Source organism: Miniopterus schreibersii, assembly GCF_964146895.1.
Source record: "Miniopterus schreibersii genome assembly, chromosome: 13".
NCBI classification, from domain to species: domain Eukaryota; kingdom Metazoa; phylum Chordata; class Mammalia; order Chiroptera; family Miniopteridae; genus Miniopterus; species Miniopterus schreibersii.
The window spans coordinates 54607677-54635567 of record NC_138113.1 but is presented as its reverse complement, the minus strand read 5'-3'; the positions used below and the strand labels follow the sequence as shown (position 1 = coordinate 54635567).

The 27891-nt window shown below is 39.4% G+C and overlaps 1 protein-coding gene across 3 annotated transcripts in view; it reads right to left on the bottom strand.

The window, feature by feature from the left end:
- Positions 1–27891, bottom strand: part of VWA3B (von Willebrand factor A domain containing 3B) — a 143521-nt gene that overhangs the window by 57698 nt on the left and 57932 nt on the right. For all 3 annotated transcript variants that reach the window (XR_014000089.1, XM_081155767.1, XM_081155768.1), the window contains exons 9-15: positions 26638–26834; positions 21594–21748; positions 19269–19407; positions 18113–18244; positions 16266–16364; positions 12740–12922; positions 473–600 (exon numbers count right to left, since the gene is read on the bottom strand). Coding sequence is in view for 2 of the 3 variants with exons in the window: in XM_081155767.1 (XP_081011893.1) it covers positions 473–600; positions 12740–12922; positions 16266–16364; positions 18113–18244; positions 19269–19407; positions 21594–21748; positions 26638–26834 (1033 nt within the window). In the remaining variant the exon portion in view is untranslated. The remainder of the gene's footprint in view (positions 1–472; positions 601–12739; positions 12923–16265; positions 16365–18112; positions 18245–19268; positions 19408–21593; positions 21749–26637; positions 26835–27891) is intronic.

The window sequence follows — 27891 nt, the reverse complement described above, 5'->3', positions numbered from 1 at the left end:
TTAGAATACAGAGCGGGAAAAGACCGAAATCATCTATCCCAAATCCTACCACCAACACCCACAATTTCAAAGATGAAGAAACTGAGACCCACAGCAATGGATGGGGGTGGGGGGTATGAATTTGCCAGAGTGGAGCTGGACCTTGGGTCAGGTCTCCTTCACTACACACTCCTGCTCTGCTCTCTCACTTGGGTTGGGGCCCTGTTTACACTGGGTGCGGATGAAGCCAGCACTGCTCTTAGGTCCATGCAAGGACTTCAGAACTTACTTATCAAGGTGAACATGTGGCCAATCATTATTAAATTATTAGAAGATAAATTATCTTTGCTTTAAAAAAATCCTAACGTAATCATACTGTGCGATTCTTTTCAAAGAAATACCACAAAGCACTGCAGAAGGAGGAAGTGTCAAGGAGAGGGAGCAGCGCATCAGAGGGGGCCCAGTGAAGGGAAATGCAGTTGGGCACGCTCACTTGTCGCCTTCCTTTTCGCCGTTGTACCACCAGTCCATGATCAAGGACTCAGAATAAAGGTTTTGCATCTTCTCCAGGTCATTGCGTCCCTGCTCCATTTCCTTAATTAAAAGAGTGAGATCTTCATTCTGCCAAAATGAAAAGTGAACACACTGTGAGATTATATAAGAGCTCACACTGCAAACATTTCTAACCCAAAACCAAGTGTATCAGGGAAAGAAGAATCTAAAAAATTTCATGTAGTTCTTACATTATTCCATTTTATTTATTGTCATCAGTATTAGAGATGTCCCCCAATTCCCCCTCCTTTATCCCCTCCACCCAGCCCCCACCCCACCCCCGGCCTTCACTACACTTTTGTCTGTGTCCCTGGGCTATGCATATAAATTATTTGGTTAATCTCTTCCTGTCTACCCCCAACCCCCTCCTCTCTGAGATCTGTCAGTCTGTTCCATGTATCCATGCCTTTGGACCTATTTTGTTTGTCAGTTTATTTTGTTCATTAGATTTCACATATAAGCAAGATCATGTGATGTTTGTCTTTCTCTGTGTGGCTTATTTCGCTTAGCATAATAATCTCCAGGTCCCTCCATGCTGTCTCAAAGGGTAATAGATCTTTTTTACAGCTGCATAGTATTCCATTGTGTAAATGTACTACAGCTTTTTTATTCACTCATCTACTGATGGGCAGGCACTTGGGCTGTTTCCTGATCTTAGCTATTGTAAATAATGCTCATTATTCTGTTTTTAAACAGCTTTATTGAGATATAATTTATATACAATAACCTAAATGTATGAAAAAGGTACCATTGGAAGAGTTTTGACATTCACGCCTGTGAAATCATCATTGCCATCAAGACAATAAACATATCCATCACCCCCAAAAGTTTCCTCATGCCCATTGTAAATCTGCTCTCTCCCACTTCAAGACCCCTCTCCCTCCATTCCCAAGCAACCATTCATCTGCTTTCTGTCACTATACATTAGTTTAATTTTCCGGATTTTTATATAAATGGAATCATAGATGTACTCTTTTTCCTTCACTCATACAATTATTTTCAGCTTCATTCATGTTGTAGCATAAATCAATAATTCATTCATTTTTATTGCTCAGTAGTATTATATTGTATACCAAATACCTGTTGATGAACATTTGAGTTGTTTCCAGGTTTGGGCTATTATACATAAAACTATGCACATTTGTGTACAAGTCTTTGTATGAATATCTGCTTTCATTTCTCTTGGGAAAATGTCTAGGAGTAGAATGGTTGAAGCATATGTTTGGTGATGTTAAGCTTTTAAAGAAACTACCAAACTCTTTTCCAGAATAGTTGTACTAGTTTACATTCCCACCAGTAATGTATGAGAGTTCCAGTTCCTCCACATCCTTGCAAACATTTGGTAGGGTCAATCTTGGTTTTAATTTTACCTATTCTAACAGCTGGGCAGTGGTATCTCATCATGGTTTTAATTTGTATTTTCCCTAATGATTAATAATGTTAAGCATCTTTTCATGTTCTTATTTGCCATACATATGTCCTCTTTGGTGAAGCATCTGTTTAAATCTTTTGCCCATTTTTTGAGTTTCCTTATCATTGAGTTTTTAGAGATATTTATGTATTTTGGATGGAAGTCCGTTATTAGATATACAATTTGAAAATAATTTCTCCAAGTCTACAATTTGTCTTTTCATTATCTTAGCATTGTCTTTTAAAGAGAAGCTTTTAATTTTGATCAAGTCTAATTTATCAATTTGTTCTTATATGGATCATGCTTTTGAAATCCTATTAATTTTTTGTTTTTTGTCTAAGATAAGATGACAAAGGCTTTTTCATATCTTTTCCTCTAGAAGGAAAAAAACCTAGGTTTTACATTTAGATCTATGAACCACTTACAGTTAATTTTTTAATAAGGTGTGAGGTATGGATTAAAGTTCATTTTTTGCATATGGATAGCCAACTTTTCCTACACCATTTCTTGAGGTAAAAAAAACACCTATAACTATTTTTTCTTCACAGAATTGTCTTTGCATCTTTGCTGAAAATTAGTTGTTCATATAAGTGTCTATCTACTTATAGTTTCTCTATTCTGTTTCATTGATCTGTATGTCTATTTTTACATTAATACCACACTGTTTTAATTACTATAGCTTTATAATAAGCCTTGGAACCAGGTGGTGTTAGTCGCCAACTTTGTTTTTCTTTTTCTAAGTTGTTTTGGCTATCCTAAATCCTTTGTATTTCCATAGAATTGGTTTGTCAGTTTTACAAAAAAGCCTGCTGTGATTTTGATTGCGATTGCAATAAGTCTATAGATTAATTGGGGAAAAAGGACATCAATATTGTCATATCTTCTGGCCCATAAACAAGTTATATCTCTCAACAGTGTTCTGTAGTTTTCAGTGTGTTTTCACATATTTTGATAGATTTTTCCCTACATATTTAATATTTTTGATAGTAGTGTATTTTTATTGTCCTTTGCTAATAGATAGAAACAAAGTTCATTTTTTTATGTTAACTTTGCATCCTACATGTTGGACAGACATGAGCAGAGCAAGGACAATGGGCCAGATACAAAAACTCACTAGGACAGAAAGCCCCAGATGCCTAGCAAGGGGCAAAACTGGAAAAAAAAGAACCTTGTCCCCAGGGTAACCTATCTTCCCCCAGCATATCGCTGGTCATGCGATTGAGACCCACTGATCATTTCCTTCCTAAAGATAACAGCTTGGCCTCAGTTGTATCTCAGCTCCAGGCCCAGAAAAGCAGCAAAACCAAACAAGTGACACTGTGCTGCCTCTGGACCAGCTACATTGACTAATGACCCCTTGCCCTGACACTGACCAATCAGTGGAGACCACGATCCTGAAAGAGCACACCTGGAAAGCTGATGAATATTCTATTGAGACACTCCCCTGAGACCTCCCCTAAGATTCCCACCTGCAAGAGAGAGAGAAATATGCTCAAGACAAAGGACCCAGTGCGATTTCCTTCCCCCTTCTTCCCTCCCAGACCCCATGAGACTTGCAACCAGGGGAGCAATGGGCAGCAGCAGCTTGTCCTAGGCTTACCCCCGAACCTGTCTCCAAGACCCCCTTTTCTCTGACTTCTCAGTGAGCCAAAGCAGTCCAGCATAGGCTCTCCTGTTCTTCTATGCACCGTCCTTGTTGCACTGTCCTAAGTATATTTTTGCTGCCATCATCGACCCAATAGCCCCTTGACTCAGTGCTCTGTAGCCCTTCCCTTTGGATGTCCCTATCCTCCATCCCCTTTCCCTTAAATAAATTTTATCTTTCTTTATCCAAGGTCTGAGACGGCTATTTAGCCTGCCTGAGCACCACCGACTTCAACCTTTCACTATAGTCTTGCTAAATTAACTTTAGTTCCAGTACTTTTTTTGTATATCCCATTGAATTTTCTTCATAGATAACTATGTTGAATGAAAATAAAGACAGTTTCACTTTATTCTTTCCAATCTGTATTTCTTCCCCCAGTCCATATCCACCCTGTTTTATTGTACTAACTAGAAACTCCATTACCCTGGGTTGAATAGGCATGGTAAAAGCAGACATCCTTGTCATTGTCCTGCTATTGAGGGAAAACATACACTCTTTTACCATTAAAGTATGATGTTAACTGTAAGTTTTTCACAAATAACCATTTTTCAGATTGAGGAAGTCTCTGCTATTCATAGTTCACTGGCAGTTTTTATTAAAAATGTACATTGGATTTTGTCAAAGCTTTTTCTGCATAAATTGTAATGACTGTAAAGTTGGATTTTAAAGTATGTTAAGATGGTTAATTGCACCAACAGTGCATTTCTGGAATAAACTCAACTTGTTCATTATACATTAGACTTTTAATGTATACTTTACCTTCAATTTGCCAAATTCTGTTTAAAATTTTTTTGTCTATATGCATGAGGGATATTAGCCTATACATTTTTTATAATGTGTTTGTGAAGTTTTGGTATCAGGCTAATGTTAGCCTCATAGAATGAGTTGGGAAATATTCTCTTTGTTCAATTTTCTGAAAGAGTTTATGTAGAATTGATATTATTTTCTCCTTTATATATATATATATATTTTTAATTTTATTATTGTTTAAAATATTACAGATGTCCCTTTTTCTCCCCAATGACCCGTTCCACCCCGTTCCTTCCCCCTCCCCAGTCCCTCTCCCCACCATTATCCATGTCCTTGGGTTGTGTCTATATGCACATAAATTCTTTGGTTATTCTCTCCCCCTTCACCCACCCACCCTCCTCCATCCCTCTGACATTCATCAGTCTCATCTATGCTTCCATGTCATTGAATCTATTCTGTTCATCAGTTTATTAAGTTCTTTAGATTCCATGTATAAGCGAGATCATGTGATATTTGTCTTTATATATTTTATACAAATCAGCACTAAAGTAATCTGCTACTGGAGTCTTCTTTGCAAAAAGGTTTTTAACTACAAATTCAATTTCTTAAATAGATGTAGGGCTGTTCAAATTACCTATCCTTGAGAGAGTTTTGGTAATTTGTGTCTTTTGAGTAATTTATCATTTAATCTTAGATGTGAATTTATTATTATTCTTTGCATTACCAGTAAATTGTTTTTGTCTTTTTAAAATTAACTTTTTATTTTCAGATAATTGTGTATTCACATACTTTTGTAATAAATAATACAGAGAGATCCTATATACTCTTCACACAGTTTTCTCCAATGGTAACATATTGAAAATCAGTAATATAATATCAAACAAGGATTTTGGAATTGATATAATCCACCAATCATATTCTGATTTCCCCAGTCTTACTTGTCTTCAACTGTATGTGTACATGTGTGTGTATTTAGCTGTATATGATGTTCTCACCTGTATGGGCTTGTACATTTGCCACTGAAGTCAAGATACAGAACAGTTCCATCATCACAAGGAGGCCTCATGTTTCTCTTCTGTAATCACACCCACCTCCCTCCCACATCATTCCTAAACCTTAGCAACCACTAAATTGATCTCCATTTACAGTTTTTTCATTTCAAAAATGTTATACAAATGGAATCATATAGTATATAAATTTTTAAGCTTGGCTTTTTCCCCTCAGCAAAATTCCCTGGAAATTCATCCAAGTTGTGTCATGAATCAATAATTAATTCCTTTTATTACTGAGTAGTATTCTAGGATATGGACATACCACAGTTGATTTAACCATTCATCTGTTGAAGGACATCTGGGTTGTTTTGTGTTTCTGTCTAATACAAATTAAGTTGCTATCAACATTCAAGTATAGGTTTTTATGTGAGTATAAGTTTTTATTCTATGAAATATATGCCTAAAGGAGCAAGTATTGGGTCATACAGTAATTAAACATTAGTTTTTAAGCAAACTGTAAAACTTTCCCAGAGTGGCTACGATATTTTGCATTCCCACAAGCAATTACATAAAACTAATTAATGGTTCAGTTTCTCCTCATCTTTGCCAGCACTAAATTTTGTCACAATTTCTTATTTTAGCCATTCTGATGGGCATGTTGTGATATCTCATGGCAATTTGTTTATTTCCTTTTTAATACTTTTTTTTATTGATTTCAGAGAGGAAGGGAAAGGGAGAGAAAGAGAGATAGATCAGCTGCCTCCTGTACACCCTCTACTGGGGAATGAACCCACAAGCCAGTCATGTACCCTGACCGGGAATCGAACCGTGACCTCCTGGTTCATAGGTCGCTGCTCAACCACTGAGCCATGCCGGCTGGGTGGCAGTTTAATTTGCATTCCCCTAACGGCTAATGATGTTGAACATCTTTTCATATGCTTATTTGCCATCTGTATATCCTCTTCAGTGAAATGTCTGTGCATGTGTTTTGCCTATTTTCTGGTTGGATGATTTGGTTTTTACTCCTGAGTTTTTAGAGTTCTTCATATATTCTAGATACTAGGCCTTTGTCAGATATGTTGTTTGCAGATACTTTCTCCAAGTCTTTTCATTCTCTTAACAGGGTCTTTCACAAAACAAAAGGTTTCAACTTTGATGAGATTTAACTTATTAATACTTTCCTTCATAGGTCATGCTTTTGGTGTCAAGACTAAAAATTCTTTGCCTAGCCTAAGGTCCTCAAGATTTTTTCCCATATTTCTTTCTAAAAGTTTTATAGTTTTGTGTTTTACATTAATTTATTTTAATTCTCACCTGAGGATATATTTTTCCATTGATTTTTAGAGAGAGTGGAATCGAGGGAAGAGGGGGAGTGAGTGAGAGAGAGAAACATTGATGTGAGAGAGACACATTGATTGGTTGCTTCCCACAAGCACCCTGACCAGGCCATAGATCAAGCCTGCAACTGGAGGTACTTGCCCTTGACCAACAATTGAACCCCAGACCCTTCAGTCAGTGGATCGACCCTCTAACTACTGAGCAAAACTGGTCAGGGTTTATGATTTATATTTAAGTCAGTGCTCCATTTTGAGTTAATATCTGCATGAGTGAGATGTAGGTTGAGGTTTACTGTTTTGCCTATGAATATCGAGTTGTCCCAATCATTTGTTGAAAGGGCTCTCCTTCCTCTATTGTTTTTGCATCTTTGCAGTTTGGCATATTGTGTGAATGTATTTCTGGGTTCTACATTCCATTCCATTGGCCTTTATGTCTATTCCTCCACCAATGCCATACTGTCTTGATTAATGCAGCTACAGAATAAGCTTTATTCCAACGTTAATCTTTTTCAATATTGTTTAAGCTCTTCTAGGTGCCTGTGTCTTGACATATAAATTTTAGAATAAGCTTAAATATGTCTATTAAAAACATTTGTGAGATTTGGATAGGAATTTTATTAAACCTATAGATCAAATAAGGGGGAACTGACATCTCTAATATGTTGAGTCATCCATTCTGAGAACATGATGTCTGTCCATTTATCTAGGTCTTTGATTTCTTACTACTGCATTTTAAACTTTTCAGCATAAAAATTATGTATGTTTTCAGTGTATACTTATTTCATTTTCTTTTGCACAGTTATAAATTGCATTGACTATTTAGTTTTGACTTCTGCATGTTCACTTTTACTTTATCAAAATGTGATTAAATTTTGTGTATTGATCTTGTAACCAGTGATCCTGCTGAACTAACTTAATAGTTCTAGAAGTTTTATTGTCGATCTCTTGGGGTTTCCTATGTAGACAATATGTTACTACAAAAAGGGAGACAGTTCTATTCCTTCTTTTCCAATTTGTATGCCTTTTATTTCCTTCGTTGTCTTGTTGCCATGGGTGTAAGGCTTCTGGTAGTATGCTGAATAAGAGTGGTTAGAATGGATGTCCTTGTCTCTTTCTTGATCTTAGGAGGAAATTAATCAACCTTTTATTATTAGCTATGATTTTAGCTATAGGTGTTATGATGATGTAAGTTGGGAAGTTCACCTTTATTCCTATTTTGCTGAGAGTTTTTATCACGAATGGGTGTAGGATTCAGTCAAGGCCTTTTCTGCACAACTAATATGACCATATGATTTCTCTTCTTTATCAATTGATATGCCACATTATATTACTGATTTTCTAATATTGAACCAGCTTTGTATACCTAGAATAAATTCCCCTTGGTCTTAATGAATAACTCTTTTAATACATTGTTGGATTCAGATTACTAACATTTAATTGAGGACTTCTGCATCTTTGTTCCTGAGGGATATTGGTATGTAGATTTTTTAATACTGCCTATTTGGTTATGGTGTCAAAGTACTACTAGCCTCATAAAATGAATTAGAAAATGATCCATCCTCCTCTATTTGTTGAAATAAATTGGTTTAGTTATTCTTTGAATGTTTAATAAAATTCTCCATGGAGCAATCTTGGCCTGGATATTTCTTTTTCAGAAGTTTTAAAATTATTAATTCAATATATTCACATTGTCCATTTTATCTTGGCTGAGTTATGGTAGTTTCTAGTTTTTGTGGAAGTGATCCATTTTTTCCTAAGTTGTCAATTTATGAGAGTAAGTTGTCCATTGTATTTCTTTATTATCTTTTTAAAGACTACAAGATCTTTTGTGATGTCCTCTAATTTCATTTCTGATATTAGTGGTTTGTGAAAGCTATTTTTGCCTTCATCAGCCTTCCAAGAGGTTTCATCAATTCTTGAGTTTTTCCCCAAAGAAAGAGCTTTTTGTCTTATTGACTTCCTCTACTTTTTTTCTATTTTCAATTTCATTGATTTATGCTCTTTTATTAATTGTTTCCTTCCTCCCGCTTGCTTTGGGTTTATTTTGCTTCTTGTTCTAGTTTCTTGGGGCAGGAACTCAGATTGTTGATTGAATACCTTTCTTTGTTTCCAACAGAAGCATTTAGTACTATAAATTTTACTCCCAACAGTTTTAGCTTCATCCCACATAGTTTGATATGTGGTGTTTTTTTAATTCAGTTTTAAGTACTTTTTATTTCCTTTGAGACTTCTTTGACCTCTGGGTTATTTGGGACTGTGTTGTTTAAATTCCATGTGTTAGACATTTTCCTACTGTCTTTCTTTTATTAATTTCTAGTTTGATTTCACCATGGTCAGAGGGCAAACTGTGATTTCAAGTCTTTCAGATTAGTTGAGGTTTGTTTATCACCCATTTTATGGCCTATCTTGATGAATATTTTGTGAGCACTGGAAAAATGTGTATTCTACTGTTATGGTGGGGAGTGTTATATCTACATCAACTAGATCCTGATGGTTGATTGTGTTGTTCAGATCTTCTCTGTTCTTGTTGATTTTATGTCTAGTAGTTCTATCAGTTGCTGAGACGGAAATGTTGAGGTTTCCAACTATAATTTTGTATTTATCCATTTGTCTTTTTAATTCTGTCAGATTTCGGTTCATACTGATTTGTACTGGTTTGCTGTACTGGTTTGTGCACACATATTTAGAACCTTTATATTTTCTTGATGGATTGATTCTCTTATTATTATGTAAATTTTATTTGCTCTGAAGTCTACTTTATTAGTTATTAACATAGCCAGTCCAGCTTTTTAATATTTATATGGTATGTCTTTTCCATCCTTTTATTTGAACCTACCTCTGTCATTGTATGTGAAGTGAGTTTATTGTAAGCAGCATATAATTCAGTCACGTTCTTCTATACACTCTACCAATACATGTTTTTTTATGCAATTAGAACATTTACATTTAAAGTAATTATTGATGTTAGCACTTACTTCTGTTATTTTATTATTTTCTATTTGTTTTCATTGGTCTTGTTCCTCTGTTTCTCTTTTCTTGCCTTTCTCCAGGTTACTTTAACTTTTAAAAATAATTCTATCTTGGTTCATTTGTAGTGCTTTTGAGTGTATCTCCTTGTATGGTTTTAATAATGGTTTCTTAGAGTATGAAAACATATGTATGTGATTATAAAAGTGTACTAGCAATCAATATTTTACTACTTTGAGAGAAATATGAAAATTTCACTTCTATTTAGGTCCATTTACTTTACTCCCTTTTAAATATTATTGTCTTGAGGATCCAATAGTGCTATATTTTTATTTCAATTAGCAAATATGATTAATAAATCACATGAGGAAAGGATAGTCTAGTCTATCTATTGATATTTTTTTATCTTTTTTCCTTCCTTCCTGATGTTCCAAGATTTCTTTCCTTATGAATTCCTTTTGCTTGAAGAACTTCTCAATAGCCAATATAAGAGCAGGTCTTTTAGCAACAAATTCTTTTAAATTTTATTTTTCTGAGAATATTTTCATTTCCTCTGCATTTCTGAAGGATAGTTTTATCAGATATAAAATTTGTGGTTGATGGCTCTTTACTTTATTGTGCCACTTTTTTTCCTGGCCTTCTTGGTTACAAGTGAGAAATTTTCTGTCAAATCCACTGCCAATTTGGTGTCATTTCTTTCAGATTATTTTCAAGATTTTTTTCCTTGATCTTTGATTTTTAAATGTCTAAATATGATGTGCCTTGACATGAGTTTCTTTGGGTTTATCCTGTTTGGAATTTACTTAGCTTTTCAAATCTGTATATTTGAATTTTTCATCAAATTTCAAAAGTTTTCGGCTACTATTTCTTCACATAGCCTTTCACTTTCTTTCTACTCTCCTTGGGGAACTCTTATGATACTATGTTGGCTCTTTTGTTATTGTCCCTGTGGTTCTTTACTTTTTTTAGCCTATTTTCTCTCTTTTGTTCAGATTGGCAGAATTCTATTGTCTGACCTCAAGTTCACTGACTGTTCTGTCATCTCCACTCTACTATTGAGCCTATTCAGTGAGTTTGATTTTAGAGAGAGAGAGAAAAAAAATCTATGTGAGAGATGTGAGAGAGAAACATCACATTGATTGGTTGCCTCCTGCACATGCCCCAATTGAGGACCAAACCAGTAACTTGGGTGTATGCCCTGACCAGGAATCTAACCAGCAACCTTTTTGGTGTACAGGACAGTGCTTCAACCAACTGAGCCACACTAGCCAGGGAAGTTTTTGTATATTTTGAAGAGTGTTTATTTAACCTTCCTTTTTGAAAGATATCTTCACAATGTATAGATTATACAAGGATAGGTTTTTCTTTCAGTACTTTAAAAAGTGTTACTCCACTGTATTTTCACTTGCATTGTTCACGATGGGAAGTCAGCTGTCTCATCCTTATGTATATCCTTCCTCTGTACATAATATGTCTTCTTTCTCCCTGTTCTTTTAAGGTTTTCTCTTTGTCAGTGCTTCTGAGAAGTTTGATTCTGATGTGACTTGGTGTGGTTTTCTTCATGTTTCTTGTGCTTGGAATTTAATAAGCTTCTTGGACCTGTGGGTTTATAGTTTTAATCCAAGTTGGAAATATTGTGGCCACTATTTCTTCAATTACACATTTATTAGGCTACTTGAATTTTTCCTCAACTCACTGAAGCCTCTTTTTTTGTTTGCTTTTTGGTTTTAATTCTTTTTTTCTCTGTGTTACATTTGGATAGTTTCAATCTTTTGTTCTGCAATGTTTGATCTGTTGTTTATCCCCTTCCATGTATTTTTCATCTCATACACTGTAGTTTCCATCTTTACAAGTTTGATTTGTGTCTTACATGTAGCTTCCATGTCTCTCCCTAACTTTGCGAATATATCTAATACAATTACATTAACTGTTTTAATGCATGAATACTGACATCTGAGTCAGTTATGGGTATGTTTTTATTTTTCTGTTTACATTTTTCTTCATTATGTGCCTATGTTTTACTGCTTCTTTGCATACCTGGTACTACTTGATTGGATGCCAGAAATTTTCAATTTCACTTTGTTGGGTGGTGGATATTTTTGCTTTCCTGTAATTATTCTTGAGGTTTGATCAGGGATGCAGTAAAGTCCCTTGGGAACAGTGTGATCCTTTTGCTTCTTGGATTTAAGATTTTCTAGGAAGAATTGGAGCAGCATTAGGTTGCTCCCAATACTGAGGCAAGACCCTTTTGTATACTCCACTCATACTTATAACTAGGGTTATAAGGTTTTCCAGTCTAGTTTATAGGAGTAGTCACTATTCCCAGCTCTGTGTGGACTCCAAGTTCTCTTCCCTGCAATCTTCTTGAATGATTCATTCCCCAGACCCCAGTAGTTTCTTCACATGTAAGCACTAATCAATACTCTGGCTTGTCCTGGATTTAAAGTCACTCCTCAGGACAGACAATGAGATGAAAAACACATTATCTAGAAGGGCATTCTTAAAATATATATCCTCAGGCCAAGACTGGAGGATTGAAAAATAGAATTTTATTTATTTTTTCCCATTAGCCCATTAGAATGAATTGCTTCATCAGATGGTCACATGGTTATATAGCCAAAGAACTTAGAAGACAACTACCTAGCAACTGAATTTTTTTATAGTATCCGATATAGGTCCATAAACAGCAGTGGTTAAGAGATTTCACATATGGATCCCTGGGCTGCTTGTTAAAAATACAGATTCCTAAAGTTTGGCAAAATGTTGATAGTTGTTGAATTTGACTGATGGATACATAAAAGTCCATGTACTCTTCTACTTTCCACAATAAAAAGCTTAGTGGAAAACCAAATCTATTAAGATTCCTGGGCTTCTGTGCCTAGAGCCTGATTTGGTAGTTCTGAAGTGGGGCCCAGGAATCTGTATTTTCACAAGTGCCCTAGCCCATGTGGTCCTTGAGAAACACTGATATGCTCATATTAAGTGATCCATTTGCTCGACTTAATTGTCTTTATGGTTGCTGTTTTAACAATTAAGGTATTGTCCCTGGGCCTCCAGAGTAATGTTCAATTAAGTGAACATGCCTCTCAGCTCATCAAGCTCTTACCTGAACAGCCTCCATAGGACAGGGATCCTTGGAGCCCAATTTGTAAGAATGGAACTCTCCTCCAGTCAAAGAAGCAAGTTCTTTCAAAAAGTCGTTTGCAATCTTATCATTGTAATTGAAGGAGATGGTATAAATAGGAATTTTCTGAAAAACTTTGACTTGGTCTATAACCATTTCAGGTGTCTGAATTGATAAGTTTTGAGGGAGGGGGAAGAGGAGATAGAAAAAGAGAAAAAGAGAGAAAATAATAAGATGTAAAATCCTTTAGTATTTGCTCGAGATAGTGAAACCTCAACTAGTAATTACCTATATAGCAGTGAGTGGCTTCTGAGAAAGGTATCAATTCAATTCGGTAAGGAAAGCAAACACTGCCAGACAGTGAGAGTACAAAGAGGTCCTTGCCCTCTGAGGGTAGGAAAAAGAATCTGGGAGAAAGGTTTGGCTAATCAAGTCCCTCAGCCTGAGGTGCACCTAAACTTAGAATCTATGCTTCTCAAGTGTTGGGCTATGCATTAGATCCCCTAAAGTACTGCAGTCAGAGGCCATGAGTAGAACATCCTTACAGTCAGGATTCTACAGAGTGGGGACACTGGATCTTCAAGTGGCTTCCAAAGGTCTCTACCAAAAGAGCAATTTTCAGCTTCAGACAAGCCACTGTCAATGTGTATCCCACAGAGAGCAAACGAAGAGACATTAATTGTCCTTCTGTGTGCTGGGCACTCTGTTGGGGCATAGAATCCCAGTTAATCTTCACAACCATCTTGTGAAGTAGATTTGGAAAGACTGTGCTTCTTAATATCCTGCTAGCAGAAGTGTTACTTGGTACATCCTCTTTGGGGAGTGGGGTGCTATTTGACACTATCTATCAAAACATGCATTTTGACTGAGTCCACCTCTCAGAATTTACACTACAGATTTACTCATACATGTGAAAAATTATACACACACACACACACACACACATAGTTACTTTTGCAACATTGTGTATAACAGAAAGATTGAAAACAACCTAAATGTCGATCTTCAGGGAACATGGCTAAGTAGCCATGTGGTAGAATAGTAGGCAGCTATTAAAAAATGAGGAAGCCCGACCAGGGTGGCTCAGCGGTTGAGCATCTACTTATGATCCAGGCCATCAAGGTTCGATTCCTGGTCAGGGCATACGCCCGGGTTATGAGCCTGATCCCCAGTGGGGGGCATGCAGGAGGTAGCCAATCAGTGATTCTCATCACTGATATTTCTATCTATCTCTGTACCTCTCCCTTCCTCACTCTGAAATCAATAAAGGCATTTTTTTTTAAAAAAGAGGAAGCTCTTTATGAAATGATAATAAGTAATCTCTAAGGTATATTGTTTTATTTAAAAAGGCCCTCAGAATTGTCTGTGTAACATGCTACCACTTGTATATTTTTAAAGGAAATATATATAAATACATACCTGCTTGCAAACAAACTACATCTGAAAGAAGATAGAAGACACTGGTAACATACATTGCCTCTTAGCTGGTGAACAGGAAATGGGAAGGAGAATTTTCTCTGTATATCTTTTTGTACCTTTGTAATTTGTACCATGTAAGTGTATTACTATTCACAAATTAAATAAAATTAATTTTGAAGGTAGATGCTTTATTAATGGAATATGATGCAGTCATTGAGAATGATGTTTCTTAAGAATTTCTCATGACTTGAAAAAATTGCACATATTAGATTTTAAAAAAGCAGGATGCAAAATTGAATTATGAATGATTTAACTTTTGTTCTTTCTTATGCTTATGCTTGTCTATTTTTCTAAATTGCAATAAAATCAGTGAGAAATTAGTTGAAAGAAAAGGACCTCTTGTCCAGATGACTTTCAAATCAGAACCTCCAGCTTCCTATTTCTAGGGGCTTATGGGCATCCATGGACTACAGGCTCACAACTCAGCTTCCTCCATCAGCAACTTCCCAACCTGCTCCTGCTTTAAATTAAATCAGTCAATAATATAGTCATTATAACCAGAAATCAGTCATCTTGACTTCTTTCTCCCTTGTTCCCACTTCTCCTCACCTGGCCCCACAACCTCCTCCCAAATTGGTCACCGAGTCCTTTGAGGCCACTTCTATTATCTCATCTCTGAAGAGAGTCCCCTCGTCTCCCATGCTGCTGTTCCTACCTGAGGTGGGCCCTTACCAGTCTATCAAGATCTCCTCTTTCCCTGGCACTAGTCAGGCATATTTCTAAATACAGATGGATAAAACCATATGCTCCTCAGGGGAAACTTGCCTGGTTGTCTCTCCATCTTTTACAGCAAAATCCATTGCTCTGTGCACACAGACATCTCAGAGCACCAGCAAACTCACTCCCCCACCGTGTCAGAGTTAATTGAACACGTCTAGCAGGTACCCTAAAGTGTTAGCTTCCCTAAGGCAGGGATCTTGTTCACCCCTGTAGCCTCACACCTGACGCCACACATAGAATGTAAACAGGGCACAACACTCTACTTCCAAAGAGAAAATACAGTGACGTTGATGGGAAAATCACGCCAAATACAACTTTATATACAACGTTTCTGCCACAATAAAGCTAATGCTGCAGTAAGTCCCGTTGCTTTACTATTTAATCACAAGACCACTGGACACAGGGTATTGTGCACCATTTGCCTGTCTTCACATGCAAACACCTCACAATGAAGGAAACAAGTCAGTACTAATTCATTTTCGTGGTTAATTTACATGGTACTGGCCTGCAAATCTGCATATTTATTTAATGCTCAGAGCATTAGTCTTTCATTCACAAAGCTCAAAAGAAGATGAACAGACTCTGCTAAAACGTTCAAATATCTCCAGTCAGGCTAAACAAAACAAAGAACATTTCACTAGAAAGGCACGCTTTTGTTTAAACGATCACTAAGTTAACATTAGGGGTAAAATCAAGGGCATGTGCAGTGACATGTTTAGATTCAGTCCCCAAAGGAAAAAAATCAAAAAGAATCCTCTCCCTCTTTGTTTATAATAAAATATAAACCAGTGTTCAATGGAAGATCTCCTTACATGGACTCAGTCTCCAACCCTGTGGGTGTGGGCGCATTAACCAGACAATACTCAGGGTCACATAAATTGTTCTCAGTGCTTCAGTAGACAAAGGAATTTCTCTGAGTATTTTCTCACCTCAGATCTGGGAACCCTCAGCCAAGGAAACATCTTTCTACAGCATTTATTTATTTATTTATTTGTTTATTTATGTATGTATTTATTTATTTTTAAAATATACCTTTATTGATTTCAGAAAGAGGAAGTGGGGGAGAGAGAGAGATAGAAGCATTAACGATGAGAGAGTTGTCATTGATCGGCTGCTTCCTGCATGCCCCCGACTGGGGATCAAGCACACAACCCGGGCATGTGCCCTGACCAGGAATCGAACCGTGATCTCCTGGGTGCCAGGTCGATGCTCAACTGCTGAGCCACGCCCAGCAAGGCATGACAGTTTAAAAGGTCCCCCAAACCCATTCTCAGCAATGACTTTCAGGGTCCCCAACTTTGATAAGTACCTGGTCAGGTCTCCCATCTGTCAAAAGGTAGATTGCTTGTGTTTCTTTATCAGCAAAAGCAATTTTCAGGGCATGCAGAGTGTTTGTGGAACTCCCAACCTACAGAAGAGAGAGGGAGAAATACCAAGCATACACTTAAATCTCAAGAAAGATTTCAAACAAATGTTATTTTCTGCTTCCAAAAAAAATAGAAAAGTACTTGTGAAATAAAAGATACATTAAAATTATATTGAGATAATAATTTAAGCTCAGTAATTCCAAGTGTCAAACCCCTGAGTGTGCCATAAGGCCTCTCCCTGCCGATTCTGGGACTGCTGGAAGCCAGGGCTATGGATCTCCTTTCCTGACGGCAGAGCTCTTAATGCAATTCTATCTCTTCGTGTTTCTGTGTGAGGCACTAACTCAGTTGCTGTTCATTCAGCTGTCGGCACAGCTTAAACATGCAACCTGAGTATACCCTGGCAGGGATCATGCTTGTTTCAAACCAGGGTTGATTCATGATACTTAGTATTTGGCAAACATGAGTGTGGTATCATTGGCAATCTGGAGGTAAAACAAAGAAATTGTAAATTTTAAAACTCCTGAAGTTTCTGCCCAGGGATGTAGAAAACTGGCATAAGTGTCACTCCAAAACTCATAACAAAAAAGCCAGACAAACAGCAAGCAGGGAACTGCTGTTACACCCACCACAGTGCTCAGGTCACAGGACAGACAATTGGCCCCAAATATGGGGAGCAGTGGCACCTGCAGAGACAGACAAGATGCACACACTGGCTTTCTGGGACAGGATGCAGCCAGACATACGTAAGAAGAATTTATCTGGGCCCTGACCAGTGTTGCTCTGGCCAACTACACAAGTGGTTAGAGTGTAGGCCTGCACACCAAAGGGTCTTGGGTTAGATTCCTGGTCAAGGGCACATACCTTGGTTGCAGGTTTGATCCCTGGCCCCAGTCAGAGCCCATGCAGGAGGCAACCAATTGAAGTGTCTCTCCCATGTAGATGTTTCTCTCTCTCCCCATCCTTCCCTCCCTTCCTCCTTCCCTGCCTCCCTCCTACTCTCGCTAAAAAATTAATGGAAAAAAATATCCTCAGGTGAGAATTAACAAAAAAAGAAGAAAGAGAGAAAGAGAGAGAGAGAGAGAGAGAGAGAGAAAGGAAGGAAGGAAGGAAGGAAGGAAGGAAGGAAGGAAGGAAGGAAGGAAGGAAGGAAGGAAGGAAGGAAGGAAGGAAGGAAGGAAGGAAGGAAAAAGAAAGAATTTCTCTGGGATGACCAGTGAATCAGTAGAGGCTGCCCTGGTGTATGCTGGCTAGGTCTGGAGGCCACAGCTACAGGGGTATCTGTGCTCTCCTGAAGGCTTTTTCACCACAAACCCCAGAATGCTCAGAGAAGATGGGAGAGTCCCAAGAAAGTTTCTTTCATGGTGCAGGACCAGGGAAAGCAAACTGTGACCTGAATCTCCAGAGACCCCCTTTACTTCCCCTAGAGAACAAAAGCCTTAATCTGCATGTAGAGGGGAGTGTGGGGAGAAGGGCACCAACATGTCACCCTTGGGCACTGGTGAGAACCCCGGACAGCAGGAGGAAGGAAAGAGGGAGAAACAAACCCTCTACACCTGCAGGAGGAATGGGGTTGGGTTCTGGGCCCAGAGCTGCTGAGAGGGCCACACCCCTAGTGAAGGCACTGGCTGATGGGATTGGGTTAATGTAACCTTAGGAAAACAAACGAGTGTCTTTGTGGCCACTGCCATCCTCAGAGCTCACAGCAGTTCCTCAGAAATTTCTCTCCCAGGACAGCCTCAACTGGTGATCAGTCAGGCTGCTTCTCCCAGCCCAGCCTCCTTCTTACCTTTATGTCTCTAACCCAGGACTGAGCCCCTTTCAAATTATCTTCATTGACTTCAACAAGTTTTTCCTGCCAAGCAACTGCTTGAGCATCAAACTGCACAAAATTGAATTTCCTTTTAAATTTCAGCTGTTCCTGTAAGAGACAATTATTATTTAACGATCAAACCACTCAAATGTAAGAAAATATTGAGACAGGTCACTGTGTGATAAATTTTAATCACCATGATATCTATTTTCAGTTCTAGAAGGTAAAAATTATATTCAATAGAGAAAATATTTTTTAGTACAAAAGGCATTTAAGTAAAATTTATACACAGTTTGGATACTAAACCTTTAAAAATGTATATGAGCATGAATGTATATTATGTATCACATACATATGTTTATAAATATAATATGACATTAAATGTCTCTAATACTGATTGATATTAATGATATACCTAATATGCATGCTAAGTGCAATATGCTTAAGAAAAAGAAATCCCAGTGTTACATTTTGGTGATCATCTCTTTGGTAAGGCTGTTATTCCATTACATATCTGTTCACTTGCATCAGCCCATATTTCTCCAAGAGAGGTTTGCCGAATGAAAAGCTGTATTTTGTAGTTGTCAACACTCCCCACAGCTATTTTATGTGGTTAATATTCACATCAGTACTATTGGCTCATGACCGTTCTGTGGTACCCATTTCTAGGTGTGGAAACTCTGAGTTAGGAAACATGGGCTGTCTACTTCAGGCCCTACACCTCAGAGGCAGCACAGGCAGAGTAAGAAAGGAAGCTCCTGACCATTCATGCTGGGTCTGTGTGCACACAGGACCCTCATAAACACTGGAAATTAAAATCTGAATGCTAACCTAAAGACGAAAACCATGGAGGTGTATGCACGCCACAGATTTCAGGACAGATAAAACCTGAAGCAATGGACAAAGAAACTCCGTCAGTAACCTGTGTGTTACTGAAAGGACCTGCCAAAGGAAGTTCTGCTTGCAAAGGAAAACTGGTAACACTCTCACTAGTGAAAGGAGCTTTTTTCCTAACATGTCTTTCCTGTGGATTTTTTAGTGCAAACCTCACCTGTGCACCTCCCATTACCATAGCAGGTGATGATCAGTGGAGATGCATCAGAGCTTTGCATAAATGATAGCTCCATCTAACCTGTATAAACTGGATGATCTTGTCCTTCACCAAATCCAGTTTGCCCTTCATTGAGTGAGACGTATCAATGAGAACGTAGACGCAATCATTACACACTTTTCCAAAGAGGATTTGACTCCCATCCTGTAGCCATTCAATCCTAGGCAGGAAATAGGTTGAAAGTGAATGGTTAGGGCCTGTGGAATGAGAGCATCTTCCTCAGAACTCAATGATACACCTACGAAGTCCAGAGCTGTGCTGCATGTTTATATACAATCTTCTGTGGATGGATTACTCACATTGAGGGATTTCTGTGGAAAATCCTACATTGGGGCTGGCTCCTCATCAGCCCCCCTCCCCTATCCACCATCAATCCAAGTAAAACAAACAGAAAATTAATAGGGCAGAAAAATAAATCCAAGACTGGGTTCCAAAGTCAAAAGTACATTATTTCTAGTCCTCTGAGAGTTTGAAGCCCTCAGCTATGACTTCACACCATTTGTTGTTCTCACCCTGCTGGTTGTAGCCAAGCTGGTAATGCCAGCACATTCCTGGAGCCTCATTGGAGCTTATGCACAATACCAGGCCACCCAGGTCCCTGTAATAACCAAGGGTCAGGCAGCTGTGTGAGCAGGACTGCTTTTGTGGTACAGGCTCAGGCTCCCATCACAGGATGTAAAATTAAATTCATGGCTGCAAGCAAAGCCTGGGGAAGGGAGCAGTGCAATGGAAAAATATTTGAAACTGAGTTCAGAGTACAGCAAGGCCTAGGCAACTAGAATTTGTAGGACTAACTGCTGGAGAGTATTGAATGAAGTGAAATACAACATAACAAAATTTGTGAGAGGCAGCTAAAGAGCTACTCAGAGGAAAGTTTATAAAATAAAGGTTTATACTAGAAGGAAAGGGCTCAAATCAGTGATATCCATCTTAAGAAACTTAAACCCAAAGTAAGGAAAAAGAAAGAAATAAAAAAGGTGAGAGTAAAAATCAATGGTATAGGAAGGAGAAAACCCTATAGAGAAAAAACACAATGAAACCAAAAGGAAAGATAAATAAAATGGATAACCTCTAGCCAGACTGGTTACAAAATAAAGATGACATAAATTACCAACATCAGCTCTATGAGCATTTAAAGAAATTGAATATGTAGTTAAAAACCTTCCCATAAAGAAAAACTCCAGGCCCAGATGGCTTTAATAGTGAATTCCACAAACATTTAAGGGAGACATGATACCAATTCTCCACAGAAAACTGAGAAGGAGAGAAAACTTTCTAACAACCCTTCACACCTGGTGTGATAAGAGGGACAAAAAGACCTCTTTTAAGCAGCACTCTTTTTCCCAGATCTGAAATCCAAACTACTCTCCCCAAAAGCCAACCTTAAAACTATAAGCAGAGGAGGCTCCAGACATAAGGATTAGTTTTTCTGAGTATCCCATCACCAACTGGGTTTTAAGAAGCTGTGGCGCCAAAGACTTAATATGGAGACAGGTGTCTGCAGCTTGTGGCTTTATAGCAGAAAACACAGAAGGAAGGAGGAAACTCTCATTTTCAAGCAGCTACTACAGTCTGGGTAGTAGCCTATACTCATTACATTTAGTATCCAACCTAATCCATAGAACACATCTCTAAATGGCATTATTATCCCCACTATATAAATGAGGAAACTGATGAACAAAAACATTAACCATCTTTAGGCCAGGGTCACACAGCAAGTGGCAGAGCTGAGATCAGAATCCAGCTCTATCTGACCCCAGAGCCCATGCACCTAAATGGACTTGGTCTTCATGGCCTAAGCTGTCCCTGCCTTGGGAGGTGAAAGCATGAGAGTAGATCGTCCCCCGGATCCGAGGCTGAGGCCTCAGCATTAGAGCATCAGACTCATTGGCATTACCAAATTTTAAGAAAGAGCAGGGTTGAGAGCGAATATATGAAGTTATTTTTAGCTGATTTCTAAAATACATATATCATATATGTTATTCCACTATATTCAAATATTTCACATTGTAATAGTGCCCTGAAATGTAGTATTCAAGAGTACAGAGAACAGATGTAATACAGTCTCAATATACCTGTGGCCCATGAGACATGTAAGACAGGAGAAGCGTTCCTTTACCTCCTACAGAGATGCACAACCAGCATGTTAACTACACCTTTGTTTACTGTTTTTTTTAAGGGTCTGAATCCAAGCATCACCCCTTATTAACAACAAGGCCACCAGCAAACCAACAGATGGCAACTTGAATTCACATGTTTACTGGCCATTTCTCTTGGTTAAGCTTTTACAAAGAGGACAAGAAGATTTGAATTCAAAGAGACTAGCCCTCCTATAAACACACCAACCTCTGCCGGATCTGGGCCAGGACTGCACGGATCCTCTCACTGTACCAGGTGAACTTCTCCCTGGTAATGCAGACGTGGACCAAGCTCCCATCCTTCCAGGGAGCATGGACAAATCTACTACAGTATTTCGCATGGACTGTCTTCTTGTTGGCCTCCTAAGGAATGGACAAAGGACAGAAGCCGCTCAGAAACCATTCCAAGAAGAAAAGTCTCCAGATGGCAGCTCCATCTCTGCTTTAGTCATATAGCTCTTAGCACTCACTCCCATAGTGAAATCATTCCACTGTTGGTTCAACCAAACATGCTGGGGCCTGCTCTATACAGAGGCTTGTACTAGATGTCATGAAAGATGGTCAGAAAGGCATGTGCAATCCTGTCTGTGCCCCAGAGAAGCTCATGTTTCCAGCAGGGAACACCCAGAGATGAGTGCAGACAGAGAAGAGGTCTGAGGACTGTGCCTTGAGGCCCTTCAGCATTTAGTTTGGGAAAGAAGTAACAAAGAAGGCTGAGAAAGAAGAGCAGGAGGTAGAGAGGAAAACAGGACAGTGCATTTTTTGTAAGTAAAAGAATTTCAAGAAAGTAACCAAACTATACTAAATATTGATAACAGGCCAAGTAAGAAAGAGACTGAGAATTGACCCCTGGATTTAGCAACTCAGGTATCCCTTAAAGGAGTAGGTTTTGGTGGAGAGGGGCCTTTGTCTAGCTGGAGTGCAAAGAGAGTGTGGGAGAGCAGCAGAAATGGAGAATGGGAATGTATGAAACTTTCAGGGAACAGAATTCCAGAGAGGAGCTGAGGAATGAGGTAGGGAGGCAGAGCTGGAGGCACATGGAGGACAGAACACTGTCGAGTTAAGATGGGAGAAACAACCATACTCTGACAGGAAAGATCTGGAAATTAGGGCAATACCAAATATCCGAGTTAGAAAGGGGAAGAATGAACAAAGGAATAGGCTCAGTGAACACATGGAGAGTTGGCCTTAGACAGAGCAAGGACAGTTCAGCCATCCTAGAAAAAATAAGAGGAGAACATACAAACACATGCTGGGAGATTTGCAGCTGTTTGTAGGTGTTCGTGGGTGTTCACTTCAGTGTTCAGGGAAATGGGAAGAAGGTCACCTGCTAGAGTTAGGGTTAGGGTTAGGGTTAGGGTTAGGGTTAGGGTTAGGGTTAGGGTTAGGGTTAGGGTTAGGGTTAGGGCTAGGGCTGAAGTTTGAGGAGGAAGAAGCTCGACATCTGGCAGAATAACAGTCTGAGTGGACAGGGAGAGGTCAGTGGGACTGTGGTGTAGCACAAAAGACCCACCTGAAGTTACAAGTCAGGGATTTAAGGTGAAACCAGACACCATGGCTGTGTTTTCCTCCAGTTTCATCCACTGTAGACATCTGCACAGGTATAAGGCAGAAAGTGGATTTAACCAGAGTTGGGTTTTTTCCAGGGAGTGCAATAATGTAAGAGAGAAAAGGTAGTCAAGGATGTATGAGAGGGATTAATGGACAGAGAGAAGAGATGGTAGAAACAACAAATTGTACATCCCAGTGAGGCTGAAAGATTGATAGAATTAGGGCAGCAGAGAGAATGACCTAAAAAAAAGTGATCAGATAGTGGGACCTTTGGAACTGATTATGTGGGTTATGACTACACAGCTATTTGTAATGATAAGGTCAAGGGCATGCCTATGACAAAAGTGGTAGACATGCAGTGGAGGAAAAGTCACTGGAAAAGAGTAGGTCAGAGAAATGAAAGGTCAGAGTCTTCTTCATGGTATTGACATCACTAGGAATTAAAACAGAGCCAGTAACAACAAACCTGAAGCTTAATCTTCAAGGATTGATGGCGGTGACCTGGGGCTCAGTATGTGACAGCCACAGAAGGTGTAGTGGGTGGTACATTCTGATGACATAGGAAGAGGGCAGGAGAATGATCATGAAGCAGCAAAGAGGAGCAAAGAAGCCACTGTCCACCTCCAAGGCCCACAGGAGAAGGGGAGAGAAGCCAGGGTCCTCAAGAGAGAACCCAGACAAGCAGGAGAAAGTAACATCTCAGATCACTTGAGACTCTAGGGGGTTTGCTGATGACTTCTAGGTCCAGAGGGCATAGTGGAGGGGTTCTGGGAGTCAGAGAAAAATGGCGAGGCTCAGAGGAGGGAGGTCAGGGCCAAACATGAATGAGATTCAGGGGTCCAGCGGTGACTAATGTGAACGGGGTTGAAGGGCACGATGAGGTCAGCCCTGATGCTGCCAAGGCAGGCACAGAGGGGAGCCACATCTCCTCTGCAGTGCAAGATGGAAGGAGAAAGATGTCCTCTCATTCTCACCACATTGCTGAGGGCAGCACACAGGAGAGTTCTCTCTGCTCTCAATCCCATCACATGGCCTCTGCCAACTGTGCCTTACGCACTCCCAAGTAGAAACACCAGACCATACGTTACGTGAGCACAGGCGTTAGGCAGCAGAGCCTCAGAATGGGAAAAGCACAGTGTGAGAGCCAAGCAGATCTGAGTTCAAACCCTGCCTCCACCTGCCATGAGGTGGCAGGTGAGTTGCCTAACCTTTCAGAGGCCCCGTGACTTTGTTTTGTCATGTGTGATATGAGAGCACAAATATGCACCTTCTATATAAAGCACATGGGCATTCCATAAGTGCTCATTTCTGACTCACTGTGTTTTTAATAATGACGGCAGGTAACTGGGATCTCCTGAGGGCCAGGCACTGTGCTCAGACATGCATTGTTTTAATTGGGACTTTACACCACCCGCATTACAGATGTGGAGAGTGAGACTCAAACAGGTTAAATTATTTGCTGGACATCTCATAATTAGTAACTAGTAGAAACAGCGTTCACACCCAGGTCTTCTCACTCCAAATCTAGTGCACTTTCCACCAAACCATACTGCCTGGTATATAGTGAAGGTTCAATCAATATTTGTTACAGGATTAAATGATGAGAACAGAGTGGGTTTTTGAACATCAGGACTGGCATTGTAAATACGCAGCATAAGTAGCCGTGAATGTGATGTGATTTTAGGGTTGCCCTGAAATATCAAGTTACTAGGCTTTGCCTGAAATTTCCTAATTAGAAATGCATTTTTGTCTCCTCCTCCCATCTGCTCATTTATCTTGGAATGCTACACAGAAAGGCCTTTTTAGTCATTTATTTCTCAGTGCAAATGAGTTTCCTAAATCAGTACCTACAAACTGGTTTTTATAGGTAAAAGTTTAGGGGGCCCTGCCCAGTGGGAGTCTGGGAGAGCGCTAAATAATCTACCTATTTCACAGCCTCAGTTTCTCCCTGCCTTATACACATCACAATTTTAGGCATAAATCCAGTTTCAGATATGTAACCCCAAATACTAAACATAAAATTGTCCCCTTTTCATCAATATTTGTGAAAGGGGATAGCTGTACTATTTCTTAACTTTTATTACATTATTATTTGTTAGCACAAGAAATTTGAGGTAAAATTCCTCATTTATAAGCCAAATTATTCAAACTTTCCCTGTAAAGTTTCATATAAAACTGTCAAGGAAGAACAAAAAGAAAATCAGAGTTAGAGAGGCCTGAGCGCACCACCACAATGCCAGGAGGGTGCAGTAGGCTAGGTTCAAATGGACAAGGATTCATAATTTTAAATATCCAGGGCCTAATGGATTTTAAAAAATGAAAATTTAGTTATGCTTATTTCCTGAACTAATAACATTACTGAATGATGTCTATAAAATCAGAAAACTGTTCTGGGAGGAAACAAATGAGATTTGCCTGCACCACAGCAATCACTCTGCATCCCAGCATATACGCCAGGAAACAAGTCTTGCGTCAACTCTGCATTTTTCTTCTAATTCAGTTTTTATATTTTCCTTCTTGCAGTTCACTGTCAACACACAGCAATAAGAGGGCAAACATACAACATCGAGTGGCTATGCAGCCCTGAAAGACTTCCCCCAAGGAGCCCTGTGGCCAGTCAGCCCGAGTGTCAGAGGGACGGGTTTCACCTGTGACTTGACAGACATTTCAGTGATAATCTTGACATTGAGAGATTAGAGAATACACAGAGTGGCCTGCATTTGAGAAGGACCCTGACTTCTTCTCCCAGTCATGTCTGCTCTGTTGCTGGCATTTTGGCTTTCACTTCAAAGTGGGTACCTGGGCCTTACTACCTTCTCAAAGAGCTTTCCTTCAGTTTCAATAAATTTAGAATATTCATTTTATCCTGATTTTCTTTTTCACATTGTGACACTTTCTAGTCTTTCTATAATTCTAAACTTTTGACAGTTCTGGGTTCTCTTTATACCCACTATGTCTCAAAGTGTGGCCCCTGGACCAGAAGCCTCAGCATCATCTGAGGCTTGTTATAAATGCAAATTCTTGGCACCCCACCCCAGACCCACTGATTCACATGTGTGGGAGCTGCTACTACAGATATTATCCTTCCATTGTGAGCCAGCCAGCGTCGAACACTTAGAGAAGCTATGTTCCTTTCAGACCCATTGGCATAATGGAATTATAGCTTCCAAAGTTCTCAATATACACCCTTCCAGTGCTATAGTTCCTCAAAAAATCTGATTTCGTATTTACTGGGAATCCACTAAATGCTGGCAGGTAGTCACTCGAATTATGTCTCTTTAAGACAGTGACAGTACAAGAGGACCCTAGAAATGCCTGCTTTGGGCATATTACGAGTAGCTTCTTTCTTCCATTCAATATGGAGAACTAAAGGGCTTCTCTTTAGAATTAATGTTAAATAATTCTGAGACTCATGATGCCTGAATTTCTACAAGCCCAGCTTCTGGCTTATGTATAATTACTCTATAATTCACTTATCTCTAGAAACCATTCCCAGAGTTGACCTCCACTCCCACAGGTACCATTCAGAGGAGTGTATGGTAAGAAGCAGAAAGGGATGTCCTTCTACATGGAAACCCCAGCCAGTTTCCCTCCACGCTGCCTTTAACCTTGGTCCTGCCCTGGGCTCTGGTCTGAGGGAGGCCTTACCTACCTACTCAGTGCATCAAGAGAAGGCACAATCCCACCAAGAGTGCACTTACCGCACTGGTTTGTACGGACTCGTTCTCAGGTTTGGCTTTTATATCAACAACTCCATCAGCATGGCGGAAGGAACAGTCAGCAAGAACATCATAAAATGACAGCTTTTGGGCTTTTAAGCCATATTTATGCAGCCACTTCTTAGAGTCCCAGGTGTCTTCTTGATTTAGCTCATTTCCAACAGAGGCTGCTCCTGATTCTATTTTTGGAATCACAGTTCATTAGACATTCATATTACACGAGCCATTCCTATTTCACTCCCACCTTAGGACTTACCAAGCTGGAACATGTTCTTTGTTAGATCCCACTCATTTCCAGAAGTATGCTTTCCAAAGAATTAGTTCACAGGACTGGAAGCCAGGAATCTGCTACTCTTCATCTTACTTCCTCTTCTACCTAAGTTGACTGGCCCCATGCATAGGTGGAGATGGCCAATAGACCAAGGCAGTGTGTTGGGAGAGCATTAAACTTGGGGTCAGAAGCTCTAGGTTCAAGTCCTGCCTCCATCACTGACTAGCCTGGGCAAATTCTCAAACTTGGCAAGTCACTCAATCTCTCTGAGTTTCAGCAGAATTCCTCACCTGCAGATGGAAAACAGCATCCAATATGCCTTCCTAGGTGTGTTGAAGTGATTCAAGGAGAAAAGTCATGTGGGAGTGCTTTGTAATGAAAGGGGAGAAATAGGGAGATGTAACCTGCATTGAGGCGGAAGTCAGGCAGCCCAGAAGACTGGTGAGCTGTCTTCCAGGAGCTCCCCATTAACTTGGTGGATGTGTCCTGATTCAAAGCCTGGCCCTCAATTCAGCAGGCTCAGAAACTTCATATATCAGCTCAGGCACCTGGAGCTGATCTATGACAACTCACCTTAGTCAGATTCACAGGATAAAGTATAATCCAGAAGGCCAATTGTCCAAATATACCCGGCCTTAGGCACATTCCCTTGGTGTGTTCCAAAGGTTTCCTATACTCTTTAAGTGGGAGGAGGTATTATGCTACTTATAGCGTTGTAATTAACCTAGTTATGTTTTTAAAAAATATATCTTATTGATTTCAGAGAGAGGAAGGGAGAGGGAGTGAGAGAGAGAGAGAGAAACATCATTGATGAGAGAGTCATTGATCGGCTGCCTCTTGCAAGCCCCTACTGGGGATCAAGCCCGCAACCCGGGCATGTGCCCTGACTAGGAATCAAACCACTATCTCCTGGATCATAGGTCAATGCTCAACCACTGAGCCATGCCAGCCGGGCTAACCTAGTT